This window comes from Athene noctua, chromosome 5 (genome assembly GCF_965140245.1).
Source record: "Athene noctua chromosome 5, bAthNoc1.hap1.1, whole genome shotgun sequence".
In the NCBI taxonomy this organism is placed as follows: Eukaryota; Metazoa; Chordata; class Aves; order Strigiformes; family Strigidae; genus Athene; species Athene noctua.
In genome coordinates, this window is record NC_134041.1 from 27941034 (window position 1) to 27957904 (window position 16871).

Here is a 16871-nt window from a genome sequence, read left to right on the forward strand (position 1 = left end):
GACTGCATTTTTGCATCATAATGCTGGTTTTACCTCTTTCTCAAGTGCATTGCACTATGCTATTCAAGCCCTGTGTGTGTTAGCAACTTTGGCATAATACACAAGCACATCCCTGACATAAAGCTAGGCAAGTATTTTCATGTTGGAGTGTACATGTTTGTGATGTTAAGCAAGTTTGTCCTGGGCTCCTGCAGTGGGCATGCAGAAAGAGAACTTTTAATCACAGATTTTTACCATTTGTGAACAGCTGCATTTTTGCCCCTTCCTTCAGCAACTGGCAGCACTTGCAGTGTGTGCTTACAGGTGTGTACAGGAGGACAGATAAAATATGCAGCTCCTAAGTCCTAATTACAACCTCAGCAGAAGCCTTGAGAAGCTTTTCAGCCTTGCTTTAACCCATTCCTATTCCTAGATCTGCACATCGGCTGAACTCCTAACTCTTAAGAGTGCTCTGCACAACACCATGAATCGCTGCTTGTTGCCTTACTCAGCATGTTGCAGGAGGCAAATACAAGACAATCCCTCTCTTTTTGTGCCCTGGCTGCAAACAACAGCTTGGAGGTTTCTTGCAAGCAGACCATCAGCTGTAATAATCACTCAGCCCATTTTTTTTTTTTTTTTAATCTAGCTAGTCATTTATTAAAGCTGTTGATACTTTTGGCCTCTGGATGATCCAGAGTGTAATTACAGAGTGTGCAAGGACGTGCTCCCGCTTGTTTGTTTTAGATCTGCCTCCTAGCAGATGCAGTTGGGTGCCAGACACTTCCCATACTGCTTGAAGCAAGGAGAGTTTGTTTGGTTTTTTTTTTTTTAACTTCTCTACACCATTTGCAAAATTATAAACAGGCCTCTTTGCCACCATTTTTTCTCAGCTTCCCAATGACAGACCCTCCACCAGATCCCAGTCCAGCAGGGAGATGATCTTGGATCCAATTTTGCAATCCGGGTCTTCCTGCTTGTCATCTTGTTCCCATGGGTTTTTCTGTGGGAAGCAAATCTCTGAAAGAGAAATTTGTCCAATGCAGTAACGGGATTTCTTTTAAACACTTGCTACTGAAGGCACGGGGAGCACAGGGAGCCAAAATTGCTTTTGAAGGCTGTTCTGAAGTTGCCTGGGGATTTTGTACGTCTCTGTTTTCCATCTCCTCCCAGTAACGTATGGCAATAAAATAAGACCTAGTGTTAGGAAATTGCTCAGGGTTGTTTTTTTTTTTTTTTAAATTTAAAGCAATTCCTGAATGTCTCTGTTCCTGGAATCTTACTCCAAATGAAAGACCATTTTAGCTTAATGTAATTCCCTTAATGGGCTAAACTAAGCAAGGAAAGGACAAATGGGTACCAGCATTTGAATATTTCTGTCCTGGCCAGGGTACTGTGGAATATTTTATTTCACATTAACTATTCCAACAGTTTCCTGTGAAGAAAGTGTTTAATGGAACTGTGGAAAGAATTAAAAAAAAGATTTTTTTTTCCAGTAAACTGAAGCATTACTAACCTCATTGACTTGCTTCATAATTTCCCAGACTAGAGAACCAAGAAGGATATTCCGGACAGAAAAGTCAAAATTTCTGTTATGCTGGCATTTATAAATGCCAGTCTTTGTACCAACCATCTCTTTTTTGCACAATGTTGTACTCTGTTTAGAACAGAATCATCTTTGGAGTGACAGGCCTCATTTTAATTTGAGAAGCAAGACAGATAGAGCATAACTTCCCTTTTTGTAACAAATGTGTGGCAGCCTTGTTGTATGACAGAGCCAAGTCTAAGCCACGGTGTATTTCCTCACTTCTTTAAATGTGTTCCCCAAAATCTAGACTATTTCACAAAATGAGGTTTCTCATCTGCAGTTCCCCATATGCCCACACAGGGAAACAGGCATCAGGCAGACTGAATATCTGCTCATCGCTCACCTGCTCCCACAGCTGTTAGGATTGAACATGGTGACCGTTTTTCAGAGAGTGCTTCTCAGCAAGTATCTTTCAGGAAGCAAAGACAGAAAGCTGCAGAGCTTAAAAGCTGATGTTGGCTGCTAACAGCAGGTAGATCAGAGAGAAAAGCTTTTTAATAACCTGGGGCTGCTCCAGGGGCAGGAGGGAAGGTGTGAATCAGTAGACTGTCTCTGCTACCGGGGCTGCCCCCTTGCCCATCTCCACATCAGGCTGGCTACAAAAACGTGGCAGGTTCTTCCACAAGAGTTAAAGTCACAGCTTTAACTGCAGTTTGCACATATGCCTAATTAACTCAAAATTAATGGCCCAGAACCTAGTACAACAGTTATGCTCAATGATACAGAAAAAACCTCCCTTTTATGTTCAGGATAATACTTTTTTCCTGAAACAGTGTTGGTTAGTCTTGAAGATCAAAGAATTGTAAGCAAGTTTAATGTATATATTTATTTTGCTTTTGTTTCTTGTGCCCATTGTTGTGGCTTTCCTAACATTCAGTCTTGTGTTTCTTTAATTTTCATGTCCTAACAGTTTTAGTTTAAAAAAAAAATAAATAAAGCCCTCCTCATTGTCTTTAGGGGCAATCTTACAAAATCCACACACAGATGAGGCCTTGGATGGAGCAATGAGAAAGGATGATGTTAATGTTTCTGTGGCTGATTACTTGGTTTCAATTTTAGGCTCTTCTGAAAGGCTGAACTTGAGGAGAATATCTATTTATTCATTGCTATTTCATATATGTCTTATTTTAATATTAGTGAATATTTGTATTTTAAACATAGTCTTTGAAGATGGTAACTCCTATCTAAGCACTAACGGATAGGTAGAACTGTATGCTCAGTCCTTGAAGTAAATGGGATAATTTCCCTTTGCACCAGATCTAGCTATTAATCAATAATATGGGTATATTACCTAACACCAGTTGTAAAGAAAAATGCTTTTAACCACCTACAGAGTGCACAGGTATCTTGCAACGTAACTCACTGTGCTTTACTTTGTGTCTGTACCAGTTAGCCTTTTGTATCAACAGAAGCGAGGGTAATTTTTGAAGCTGAGACTTTCAAGGAGAGCTGTAGGTCTTGGAGGGCTTGATCCTCGCCATGAAAGAAAGCATGACGATGTTACTGCAGGTGTGACTCGACTGAAATTATGTTGGCTGAGCTTCCAACACCCGCTTGGTTTCAGACAAACCCCACTTCTTGTGAAAGGTTAATCAGAAATGTAAATGCAGCCTTCACGAGGAATCTTTTTGGAAAACCCACACCAGGTGCTCCCCCTGGGAGGAGAGTGGCTCCTGCGGAGGTCAATGGAAGGAAAGTTGTGCTGGCAACATGCAGCTCAAGATGTGCCCGTCAGTAACTAGCAATCATTTGGTGACACAGGAAAGCTGTGGTATTTTGAAGGTATTTCAAACCAGAAACCTGGCTCCAAGGTCATCTTAGAGTTGTTTTCTGACATAGCTGACTTCATTTACTCCTACCATGGAGGAAATGTGGGTGAAAAGGATTGTCTGAGTTTTGCAATACCGCAGCTATGGCAGTAAATAGAAACAGTAGTTGGGGAATCAGAGAAGATTGCAAGAATAGAAATAATTATCATCAGACATCAGGGTCTGGGAAAGGGAAATAACCTGCTATGTCAACTTATCCAAGTCTTTTGGCATTTCTGAAACTGCAGCAGGGGTCAATCACAGCGTTTTCTCGCTTGATTCCTATTGGTGAGTAATGTATCCTCTGCCTCTTTGGGAGAAATTAAACTAGGAGGTGTGGGTTATGTAGAAACACATATGTACTCTAAGTAAATTTTCAATGAAATTTTAGCAAATTTTACATGAAAGTTGAAGTTGTTCAAGCAAGAACTGCTGAAGTCCCTGCTTTAATCAGAATTAGTTTGTTTGTCAAAGTGTAAGTCTGGTAACTGCAGAAGAGGCCATGCAGTCAGTAACAGCAACAGATTCAGGTGCTGCTGCTGAGTTGTTCCTGTTTCCAGTAAATCAGTTTCTCTGTTACGGGTACTGCATGAGAAGGGGAGAATATTTATAAACTACACAGTAAGAAAAATGCAGCAACAAACTAAGTTAAAACTAACCCTCATCTCAAATATACTGGATTTTTTATTGAGTCAGTATGATCCTAACTAGTTTGGGAAGATAATCACTGCTTGGTAGTACTGTAGAAAGTAGCAAGTTCAGCTGGCCACCTTAATCATTGGTAAAACTGTCTCCTGACAGTAGATTTGTAGTAAAGAGTTATTCATTCTGATATTTGCCTTATAAAAAGTGATATGGAAACTACACTCGTCACTGGAAAACCACTAAATACATGAAGATGTACTGCTGGAAGATATGAATTTGCATCACTGCTTTTCTAGCTCTGCTTGGAAATCAGGTAGGCTGCTTTTGGAAAACAGTGCTGAGCAGCTTTGTCCATTTACCCTTTTGCCCATTTGAATTATGCCAATGACTCAGATCAGGTCACGTTGCAGTGTGCTAAAATTATTTTCAGGCCATAATTGAACCTTGGACGTCCCAACAAGGCAGTTAAGTGTCAGTAGCTATTCAGGTGATCTGTAACATGAAACCATTTATTGGATGTTAAACCAGCCAACAGGGCCTTCTCTTTCTTAATGACGGACCCAGGATGTCCCTTCCCTATTTGGGCATCGCCATGTTCATGGCTTTACTGGTGATATCTATCTAACCTTTGAACTGCTCCCACAGACTGTGAATGTCTCATGATGTGCTGCTCTGTGACTGGTCTGGCTGGGTTATCGAGGAAGGAGGGGCAAAACATCAGCAGTGCCATTTCCAGATGAATGACATTCCTTGTGAAGAGGCTGGTGATGCTCCAGAGGAAGGTGGAGGAGGAGTGCAAAGGGGAAAGTATGACAAAATGATGACGAGGGACTTGAACCTTGAGGTCAGTCAGCCCCACCTTCCTGTATCTAAAGCCATAGGCCCCCTCCAGCATGTTCCTCTCTTTCCCATCACTCTCATCTAGCATCTGGATGGCTGCTGGGTAAGTTGGATCAGTGATCTGATCCTATGGAAAACAAATCCACCAAAAAAAGAAAAATTTCCTGCCTGACCAGCTTACTCATCCAGCTCCGCAGAAGCTGCACAGCTGCTAAATCAGATGCAAGGGCAGCGAGGGACGTGCAGGGACCAGGGAAGGGGAGGGAGCGGGGGAGCGCGACTGTCCTGCTTCCTAGTAAAGCAGCTGCCACTGGTACGTCATACTGAAGCATAACATGAAAATCATATCCTTTGTTCGTCTGAGCAAAATTCCCTGAATCCATGCTGCTAGCAACACCCAATGGAAAGCTCACTGGGGAGTGCTGATGCTACCCCAGCAAAGGCATATCCTGTGCCCTGTGGCAGGGACTGGGAAAGGATGTGACAAAACAGCTGTCATCCAGCTGACAATGTTGCTCAGTGTCCTTCAATGTGCATGTTAACAGCATGTTGAGTTTTAAAAAAAGCTACCCAAATGTAGCTGGGTTTGGTAAACTGTTAGTAAGATCGACCTCTGTATCGATTTGTGGTTATATCAGTTCTACAAGTGGCTTGCTCTAGGCAAAAGTAATTTGGGCCATATTAACTCCCATAGGCACAAGCTACACTCTTGCCAGTAAAACAGCAAAGCAGCTGCATTATTTCTATTCTTGGGGAGTGCTAGCAGTGATGCTTCTGCCAGGATCTGAGGGGAGAAATATTTCCTATCTGTTGGCAATCTGCTATCAACTATACACATGCTTCCTTACTGACATTTCATCCACACTCCTCTATTGTTTGTGGCACTAAAACTTCATGCAACCCCTGACATGTTCTTTGCCTATAAATAATACTTTGTTCCTCTTCCTATTTGTTTGTTTCTGGTGGCATCTGGTGACCAACAGCACCTGCCCGAGCCCAGCCTTCCCCCCAAGGCAGCTACAGGCTGATGCTCCACCAGCCTGTGCTTACTCAGAGGAGCTGCTACTGTCTTTGGACTTTATTTCCTAATTTGTTGCCTTGTTAATGACTGCCATCATCGTTAGTCACTTACTCTTTCCTAGTGGAAAATATGTTTAACACAGACTCCCCTCCAAGTCCGTGATGATTCTACCTGCTCATGTGTGAACAGGGGTTGACTCTTCCGTCCTGAGCTTGTCACTGAAACCTTTGCTCCATGGAGATTCACGGGGCTTAAGCAGATGCTTATCAGGCTTATTCCCCTTACTATGGCCAGCCAGTCCCTCTACGACACCCTGTCTTGCTTTGACCATGCTGTCTGCCACGCACCTGCCCTGAGGGGAATGCTCTCTTTTCTCTAAGCAAGCCACTTGCTCTGCCAAGAGCACTTCTCTTCAATCCCAGTACTCCTGTAAGTATGCTGGACTGCTGGGATGGAGTCATACTTCTGTTCTAAAAGTATACTGGTGACGGCTAGAGTGGCATTTCAGAGAGACTTAGTCTGAGGTTTCTAGGTGCTGCTTTTGGGAGCTGGCTATTACAACCAGATTATAGGCATCCTCCCTGCTTTGCTGTTTCAGTTACACCACATTAGCTGAGATCTTCTGGATGCTCTGGATTAGTATAATTGCCCTGCACAAAGCTGAAGATCTCAGCGGTGTACTGGGATTATCTGACACCAGATCCAACATCTTGCTCTAACTCTTGATGGACACTGTAAAAAAAAAGACTTTGCTCAACTACGCTTTATGTAATAATTACTCTGGGTTAAATATGACAGGAACGTTGCAGGGCAGGTGCCTTAGATGGGACGTGGGGTCCAGCCTGTATAATTGCCGTTTGGTTCTCCTTTTGATACTAGACACTGTCATTAGTTTATTGCCCTGATAAATGTTTGGTTTTCTCATAGGAGTGAAATTACTGAGAGAAAATAACTAACTGTTTTATGGTGGCCAGTAGAGCTGATTAGGAAACATATTTCTTCTGATTCCAGCCATGAAAAGGGAGTTAGGAGCCACTTTCAGGAGGTTGCCCCATGATTAGCAGCCTTGAGAAAAAAATGCAAAGAGATATGTTAAAGTTCTTGTGTGTGTGGTGTAGGTACCTTCTCCAGAAGTTACAGTGCATGAGCATGCCAAGGAACAAGTGACCTTTCAGTGTGAAAAATCTGCTTGTTCCAGAGCACAGCAAGTTTTCTGCCGTTGTAATTGGTTTTTTAAGGAAACATACAAAAGGAGAAACAGTTTACAAGTGTGTATGTGTTTCAGAACACCACACTTCATAAAAATTGTGTGCTCTCACACTTCCTCAGAGCCAAACAGCTTCAAGATGTAATTATGCAAGTGTAATGTTTTAAACTGTGAGGAAAAAACACTTGGATGGGGGGAGTGAAAAGGAGAAGGGAGGACAGCTGGAAGAGAGGGCTGGTGCTCTTCAAGCTTTTTCAGTTTTTGTATCTAAACACATAGCTTAAATGTTGATGTCCTGGAAGATGACCTGTTTGTCTCCTAGGTATTGAATGTCCAAATTCCACTGCTTCACTTTGGACGTGAACTTAATAAGGCATAGTGTGAAGGCCTGTGCCTGTGACCACTGCCAGCATCAGGATGAGCTCTGTGGCCAAGTGAAGCTCAGATTAGCTGGGAACTGTCCTACGGTCCAATTTTCAAAGGAGATATGAAGGGTTGTGCCAAGTACTGTTCTCACACTCGTATCCACCTCTTTTCAAATCTGCCTGCTGGCAGGCTGTGATACTCCAGAGCTTAATTATTACGGTCCGTGATGTTGTTTTACAGCACCAGCAGTCCCCCAGGCAGCTCTGAGGCACAGAGCACACTTAACCTAGTGAGAAACCCACAGAGGCCTCTGAATCTTTGTGAAACTGCTCTGAAAAAAGGCTCTGCCACATGGACTCTTCCAGGTGTTGGGAATATTTCACTCGCCAGACTGTGGCAAGTGGCTAACAAGGATTTGAGCTTTTCAGCATTAATAAAGCATACATACAGCAGTGAGTCTGGGGGGTAACCAAAGCATTTCCACAGCACCCCACAGGTGTGATAGCTTCTATCAGCAATGGGAGTCCAGGTCCCATGAACCATAAGCAAATGTTAGCTGTAGGTAAATTGAGAGGGAAAGGTAGTAAATATATCATTGATTTAGTACTAGCAAAAGACACATCCACTGTTCCTTCCTTGCTGACTTACAGAAGGAGCTGTTATTGATGCTGAACTGACTCCTGGTTTAGTGAGTTCCTCAAAATGACAGAATTGTCTCTAATTTGTGTCTCTAGAGACACAACCTAGTTGTCAGAATTCCAGATGAAAATTAATTTGTTCCCTTTGTGTTAGGCTAACCTAACCTCTTCTCATTTTTTTCCTCTAAAAAGATGAAGTAGAGAGACTTTATTGGGAAAATTCTGTACATTTTCAATAACTACCTATGTGTTTATACAGGTGTTAGCCTGTTGAAACAAGTGTGATCTCCATAGCATCATAAAAATGCAGCCAGTGGGATCATATAACTATGTCACTCCACACTGCCCTCCATAAAGCTCTGTGACTGTCTGATCCTAAGGTCACGGCTGATCTTTTCCTCAGCCTTAAACTATGACCCATTTACGCTGCATATTTATCTGACATTTTCATCTCAAAGTCCCGCTGCTGCTGAGTGAGGTGACCCCTCCTTTTAAAAATGGAAGGACCCTGCTCTGAAACCCAGCAGCCTTCAGGGAGAGCAAGCAGCAAAACTGAGGTTTTGGTCTGCTCATGGCACAGAAGATGTCTGGAAGAGTTCTGGCCTGCCTGGCAGTCAGTCCACCCCTTGCTCAGATGCCTGGTCCCAGCCCCAGTGGGTATCAGGGAAAGTAAACAGCAGGAACCAACTGCAGCCAAGTCAGGAGACAGCTCAACTTAGCAAACAGACGTATTCAGTCTGGGTAGACGCCAGGGAGGGCAGCCACACATGACAGATAATCTCTCTGACGCAGTACAAAGCCTGCTGAGAGCAGTGGAAGCCTCCAACATCTGCACATGCCACAACTGTGATGGCCCTGGGATGGTGGGATGGCTCCGCCCAGAACCCCTTCTCCTCCCAAGCTCAGCCTCGTCAGCTCCGGCTGGTCCTAGGAAAAGGGTTAATCCTGTCAGCCTTTAAGAGCAATAGTTGAAACAGGAAGGTGCTAGAACAGCTCCTTGCTGCCCCTCTGCAATGCATGTGCCCTGCCAAGCTCCTCTTAGTTCAATTTCCCTTGGATATCAATGAAGGTGAAGGAACACACCAGCTCAATAAACAGCCCACGCTGCTCCTGAGTGCCTTTTCCATATCGGACAGCTGACTTTCCAAGCCCTATAAATACTAGATGAGTATCACATCCCCTGAAAGCCCGAAGTCAGGCTCCCATCCAAGAAGCCACGGAGCTGCTCTCTGGTCTAAATCTGTAACACAGAAACACAAGTTATTCCATGAGATCCCAAGTGGGAAAACTGGCTGGAGAACATAAGTACTAATTTCTGTCAGTTAGATGATCTTGAATGGAATACATGGTGTTTTTAATGGAACATCATTTGATTGCTCCTCATGGGTACTTTGTAGCTGTTGGAAACTCTGATCTAAATGATTATTTTAATGAAAGATTGCCAAAGGACTCACACTTTAAACTCCTACGTAGGATAACACTGGGACTATTTTCCCTGGGTTTTTGTGCTGGCCAGCCATCACTTCCCAGCTAGGATGCTCAGAGTAATGCCAATTAGCACATCTGCAGAACTGCCTGAGCTGATGGTGTTCACCACAAATCTGACTTCAGACCCTTCTCAAAAATTCACCCTGCTATAAGGTCACAAGCTGACAGGCCCATATGGCTAGGACAACAACCCTCAGGAAAGGGCTCCTATTTGTGTCAGGGTCTAGAGAGCACTAATGGCTTTAATTGCCCTGAGCAGTCCCAGTGGGGCCCCCACCCACAGCTGCTGCCCATCAACTGGGGATCCATTTAAGCTCAGCCTTGAGGACCCTAAGCTTTGCTGTAGGTACAACCTCACATCTAGCTGTCTCTGTGGATGGATCAAGGGCCTTGTGTTGCAGGTAGGTTTATTACCAGCCCTGTTTCTGGCCCATCTCCAGGATGGACCTTGGGTTGATGCAGTAGTCTTGTTGTCAGTCCTGTCCCTAACTCCTGCTGTTCCCTGCCAGTTTGCTCCTGGCACACAGGAGCTGGTAGTGACACCCAGTATTGCTGTGCTGGTGGGATGAGAAGGAGCCTTTGGTAATATTTTGCCACCTGAAGGAAGATGAATTTGGAATGCTGTCCCAGGTTCTGACCAGCTTTTCCTGCCTGAATCACAGTAAGTCAAATTTGCCAAAAAAAAAAAAAAATCTAAAACTACTCTTAAAGGTCACTTTTCTGTTCTATGCAAGCTGTGAAGTTATGAAGTCTCATTCACACATGTATACACCTGCCTATAAAGCCTTTAATGAGCCTAAAGGCTCATTAGTGTCCCCTTCTCCAAACCCGATGAAGATCTGGAATTTCAAGTGAAAATGCAGATTTTATTTATAGTCTTGGTATATTTTTTAGCCACAATACATAAATAGATGGAGCAAGAGCACTGCACTACTGTTTGATTACTGAGTGGCATTTCTTTCCCATTTGACTTTGAGTCAGCATTGCTGCTGGGCTTGCCTTGTTCTCAGAGATCCTCTCCAGACTTTGAGACAGATAGTACTTGCTGAGGGTCAGCTGCTTTGCTTTTATATTTTAGGAGATTACTTTACATGTTGCCTTCTTGAGAGCATGGAGGACTCTCCATCAGATTGCCCTATGCTGCAGTGTCAACACAAACTCAAAAAAAACCCAAGCTATTGACAGATCCAGACATGGACCTAGTTTCTCAAAATCATGAGATTATCTTAGAAAATTAGATTTCCTTTTTTTTCTTTGAATGACTGCATAGTCTTTGCATCAAGTTCTGTTTTGGGTAATTACTAGGGATACTCCAGTTGTGACTTCAAATTTTTCTTCATAATCATAAGGGTGAGAAATGGAGTGGGGGTGGGGGGTGGGTGTCATACAAAGCAGGAGAATCTCTAGCAGCTAAGAAAAGCACCAAATGTGGTGAGACTGTGGTTTGAAAACGGTGATACATGGATAGTTAAAAGTTGCCTTTATTCCAGATTTGCTGGTGTTTTTCAGTAATTCTAGATCCCCAGACTCCACATGCCACTATCAGTCATGTTAGCAGTGCACAAACTGGCACTGGTTTTCCTGGGCTCAGTGCAGCTGAAGGCTGTCCCTTCCTGCCCACTGCCCGCCGGAGATGGCCAGTTCTCACTCTCCTCAGCTTTGTGCAGCAGGTCCTTTCTCTAAAAATGCTAATCTTGTTTACAGAAATGTTCAGGAGCCATGCTCTTTTGCAGCTACGGTTCTTGGAATGTAGTTACCCGTTGGGACCTCTCCTCCTCATTTTCCTGCACAGGTGGCTGTCAAGTGGGATATGAGCTAGAGCAGTTTTACAACCTGATAGAAGCCAAGAAAAGGCCCATACTCTGGCCAGCTGCCTAGCAGTGCTCTCACTCTGGCCTGCAGGACCCCAGCTCTGCCGCCCTCCCTTTGCTATTCCCATCCTGATCTTTTTCCCTGCCACTGCGGTGAGTTCGGCTGTGTGCAGCCCGGTGGGACCGGGCGGGAGGGTGAACTGTTCAGCTGGGCTGTGGAGGAACCAGCAGTTTATTACTGGTTGCCATTGGATACCAATTCCAGAGTACCAATTTTAACTGAGCTGTAAGCCTGCCCAGAGTACAGAAGGAGCATCTCTTAAAGCAATTGGTGGTTTTGTGTTCTCCAGGAAATGCTCATAGCAATCCTTCAGGGGTTGCAGCACTCCCAGCATGCCTGTAGTGCCCTTTTCTTCTGGTGAAGTTTACCCCTGGGAGCTGGAAAACCAGGGCTTGTATCAAGAACTGGAAAAGCAATAATTGGAAGGAATGTTGTGTGCACAGATATGTTGCATTTTATTAAAAGCAAGATTTTTATTTCTAATTTTCTTTTCTGTTGATACAAGTTTTGCTGTCAAGCTTAGCCTTGAAAGCAGGGCTCTCTGACACTGCAGACAGACCATACCAGGGACTCAGCATGGCTTGTTTGGTTTGCTACCCTGTTGGCAGGATTGGTGGAAGCTATGAAGCTGCCTGCACTTACTTCCTAAAAATCAGTGTTCATGATTTAAATCTTAAAAATATACAAGAACAGCCCTCAGGCAGGGATGCCCTGACTAATGGCCCTACTAATCTCCCCTCTGAACTACACACTGTGCTATTAAGTAGCTCTGGCACCTGTTGAAACTAGTAATGTTTCTTTCCCTGAAACCAGACACCAGCAGCAGTTTAATTACCACATCCCAAATTGGCACAGATTAATGCAGCTTCACTGAAGCCAATGAAGCTTCATGGAATTATTCCTGCCCTGACTCTGAGTCATTAATAGGTATAGTTCTGGCTATTTTTGTGCTCTTCAAATTATTTTATTAGACTACAAAAGCAATTATCATCCTAATTCTGTTTTTCATACCTGAAAAAAACTTTCTCTATTAGAGTAAGTTATTGAGCTGAGTTTTGCTTGTGCTTGCTTTATGTGGACTTTACTGATCAGTAAGTTTAGCTGTATGAGAACTAGCTCTCACAGCCCCAGAAATGGGGCTATAGCAAAGGGGGGGGGGGGGGGGGGGGGGAAGAGATGTACCACATTTGCTTCTTTCCATGTATAGAGGCAGTATAATAGACATATCTGTGTGTATGTCTATACACACTGCTATAGATCCTACAATATAGACATGCATGAAGTAGTTGCATTTAAACAATTTTTAAAAATTGAAGTGGGAAATCCTGTGGTTAGAATTTTCTTGATGCTTGTAGAAGTGGACCACTATAGAAATGACTGCTGTGGATATACGTGAACTAAGTAACTAAGTCTATAACCTGAGGAATAGAATCAAAATAGCTGGAGCCAGAACCTAAACAGACCTAGACAAGTCACAAAACAAATTAGAGAGTGTTCTGGAAGTACTGCTTTTGGATGTTGTCAGTTAGGAAAATTGACATGGAATAATGATGACCAGTAACTTTCCTCCTAAGAAGCACTCAGTGAGGAGTCAAATACTTTCACTGTAATACCATCTCCACATGGGTTTCACAGCCCTCTGGAGCAGGTGCAAGTGTATTGCTGGTGCCTGTATTCCCAACAGCCGCCTGTGACCCCAGCACCACTGCTGCTGCTTGGGGCTGCTGCACTGGCCTGCTGCTGCTTTCTAGGTGACCTGTTGTGCAGCCACGCACATGCCTTGCCCTGGCTTTCAGGGAGAAGGTAGTTAAGACAGAGGATGCAACAAAATACACCTCACCCATTAAACTTTATATTCTGTCAAAAATCCCCAAACAAAACACTTGCCTGGTAGATTAAGAACTGCTTTAAAATTAGCCCTATTAAGATCACACCCAGGACCTGCAGTCCCCATATTCTGAAGTGTAGTGCCAGGTAGTTTGTGTGTGCAAAACAAGCAGCAAAAGAAGCTTTGTATAAAAACAGTTTATTAAAAACAGTAAGAGACTTCATTGAAGCTTTCTGTCCTCAAGACAGAATTATGACACTGCAGCATTCAACACAATCATAATCCACATATAAATATAATACTATACAGCTCCTGTTCGCCTCAGCCAAGTTCTGCCCTCAATATGGCCTCGTGCAGCCCTGCTGACACAGCCCAGTCCTGCATGCTTTAGCTGCAGAACCTGTTCCTCTGGAAGCCAAGTCACATCCCTCCCTCACTTTATGCTGCACAGTGCTGTTACTGTCTGGAAGCTACACAGAAACCCAACACATCTCTGCAGCTAGAGGCAGTTTACAGAACCAGTGTGAACAGAGTGACAGATGACAGCAACACTGGTTGATGTTTAGGAAAAATAAATACACAGCCAATTACTCGAGTTCCCAGCACTGTGCAACTGTACAGAGAAGCTTCTGTTTACAAGAAGGGAGCTCTGTCCTGACCTGCTGCATCACCTCAGCTGTGACAGAAGGACTTTTATACTATATGGTTTGGTCTCATGCACAGAGTCACCTTATGCTGCAGCACTTGCAGAGAAGCACACTGCCAGCAGCCAGCTGGCACACTTCTACCATCACCTCAGAACACCCTCCAACAATGTCACTCTTTGCCATCAGCTCTGCACCAAAGTCAGTATTTGTCCTTGCACCATGGCAAACAGACTGAGCACTCTGTATCTCAGCCTTTCAGGTCAGGATGCTGCCATGAGCTGTGGCTTGCTTCCTCAATAGCCAAGAGGCAGCTTCTCATTCTTCTGCATCGCTCATGTCCCCTGGGCTGCTCTGGTGATGGGAGTCTTCTTGCACAGCTCCTGATAGAATTCAGATTCCAAAAACCTTGGGTATGAGTTATTCTCCATTAAACTATAAACTCTCTTCTGTGCTGCACTGAAACAGGTATGCGTGGCTTCTTGGATATTCTGTGCAATCATGTTCTTGGTCTGGAAGTCTATGTTTATCTGAAATACAAAAAAACCAACATTGACTTCTGAGAACCAAATTAAAGTATAATAGACCATAAAATTTCTGAAGAGGTAAAAAAAGCAAGACCTTATTACTACAGGATCAAATTAATGAAGTTTCCTTTAAGAAAATTCCTTTATACAAACCCCAAAGTAATTCAGATACACTATTTTTCAGTGCTAAACTCAGATGTTACAGGTGTTAAATGCAGCTGTTGACTTTTCCCCACTTAAAATGGAAACTCTCTGAAATACTGCTTGTGCAATTTTGCAGCTTGGTGAAGAGACAGGGAGAGTGTTACCTTCAGACACATTAAAATATGTACAATGAAGTTTGGCATCTGTATCTTAAAGTGACTTCAGAGAAATAAAGGCTCTTGAAACTCACAGAATAGTGTACTTATGTTTAAATAGGTTTTCCTTACCTCTTTGGGAGCTTCCTTTTCAATGAAGTCATTGTAGATTTTTTTTGCTTTTGATGTCAGCTTCTGGGGTGACTTAGTTTTCTTGAAGTCCTCACACGCTAACCAGAACTCGATGTTCTCTTCACAGAACTCAGACTTCAAAAAAGCACGGAAAGCAGCAAGACCATCTAGGGAAATTAAAAAATACACATCAATTAACTATTTCAGGAATCTTGGAATTTACCCACTGGTCACATCTATTTCTGCCAAAACATTCTGCTGTAGTTCTGGTTCTTTCAGGGATATCATAACAGTAAAAAAATTCCACATTTACACATGTATATAAATTAACATTCTAACAGCTCAGCAGGCTTTGAGTTAGTAATTTTTTGGGTAAAAAAAATTAAAGCCATTTCTAGTTGTTATGTTTCTTTTGTGATGCCTGCATATACATTAAAAAAACCTCTCTCTAATGGGATCTCCCCTGTTAACCTTTACACTGGAGTAAATCTTTATGACTGTGCTACAAATCTCTGGAATACTTTTTGTAATGGAAATTGCAAATGGATGACTCAAGTTCAAAGTGCAAATGGTAATATTATTTCTTAGTAGTTTTGCTCTGCTGTTGAATGCTTTTGTTTGTAGAGCTACAGTAAAACCCTGAGATCATTGAACTTCTGTGTTGCAGAATCCTGCCCAAGTAATTTGAATATATTTGTCTTGTTAAGCAGTGAGCTCAGTGAGCAAGTGCTCTTCTCATATGTGGCAAAGCCAAGCTGATAGGTATGATTTTAAGTACAAGGATTACAGAAAAAATCCACTACAATGAAGTATTCTTGATGTTTTAATGCCAGTCTACAATTTTTTTTTTTTGAAGAGCACTTCTATATCTTTAAACAGTTTAAAGCATTTAACTTTCAAAACCAGAATCAAAGCTATTTACATTCAAAAGGTAAAATGCTGATATGCAAGGAAGCAATCTCTTACAGACATATAAACTTGACCATTCCTTTGCTCTTGAATGTTACTTTTTGAAGACAAACTTACATTTATTAGCAAGAAGTTCATCAAAGGCTTCTGACCACAGCTGGGCTTCTTCAGGGGAAGGTCTGCAGAAAGAGATGGACAACATTAGACTCTGTTGCTCAAGTTTTTTTGGAGAATACTTGAGTTATTTAAACAGAATCTCTTTCTCATAACTTACCTGAAGTAGGTGCGGTGTTTCCCCACTTTCTTAGATTTCATTTTAGTGGAATTGGAAGAGTTCTGCAGGAAGTAGCTCAGTCTTGTTTTCCAATCTTTAATACTGGAAGAACAAAAAGGAAGATACATGTTAAAAATTACAACTCAAAAGATTAAGACACCAGCCCCTTTACTAACAAAAGCTGCAGTTTTCCTGACATTGCTTTGCCAGTTCTGCACCTAGAGAGTCACCCAGAGCATCTCTCCGAGGGCAAGAAAACGATCGTCCCCGCGCTTAATTCAAGAGGTTCTCCCGCTGGCCCGTGACTAACGTTAGCCAAGGTGGAGCTGCAGGTGGCAGAACTGGGCAAGCTGCTCTGCCCCCGCGGCCGGCCTGGCCCCGCGGCTGGGCGCCTCGCCCCGGGGGAGCCCCCGGTGTCCCTGAGGGACTCACATCGTCCTCTTCATCCGGCCCTTCTCCGCCGGCTCGGGCCGCCCGCCGCGCTCCATCCGCCCGCCGCCGCGCTGCACCACCACCACCAGGCCGCTCTGCATGGCGGAGCCTCCCCGCCACCGCCGCCGACCGCCCTTTATAGCCCGCCGGGGGGCGGGGACGGCCCGGGAGGGGACGGCCCCCGGCCCGCCCCTGGCCCGCCCCGCTGGGCCCGCGGCCTGCGCGGACGGCGGGTTTGGCGGCTAAGCCTCTGTGGCAGAGTTTTTGCCTTCTCCCAGGATTACATCTCTTTTTCCCTCTCTTTTGTTTTCCCTCCCCCCTCCCCCTTTTTTCCTTTTTTTTCCTTTCTTTCCTTTTTTTTTCCCATTTTTTCT

The 16871-nt window shown here is 43.6% G+C and overlaps 1 protein-coding gene across 1 annotated transcript; it reads right to left on the bottom strand.

Moving 5' to 3' along the window:
- Positions 1-13462: 13462 nt before the first annotated feature.
- Positions 13463-16605, bottom strand: LOC141961376 (regulator of G-protein signaling 2-like). Its single transcript, XM_074908236.1, has 5 exons — positions 16498-16605; positions 16066-16167; positions 15909-15970; positions 14883-15049; positions 13463-14454 (listed from the first exon to the last, which is right to left on the bottom strand). The coding sequence occupies exons 1-5, from the start codon at positions 16596-16598 to the stop codon at positions 14260-14262; spliced, it is 627 nt and encodes a 208-aa protein (XP_074764337.1). The 5' UTR covers positions 16599-16605; the 3' UTR covers positions 13463-14259.
- Positions 16606-16871: the final 266 nt, after the last annotated feature.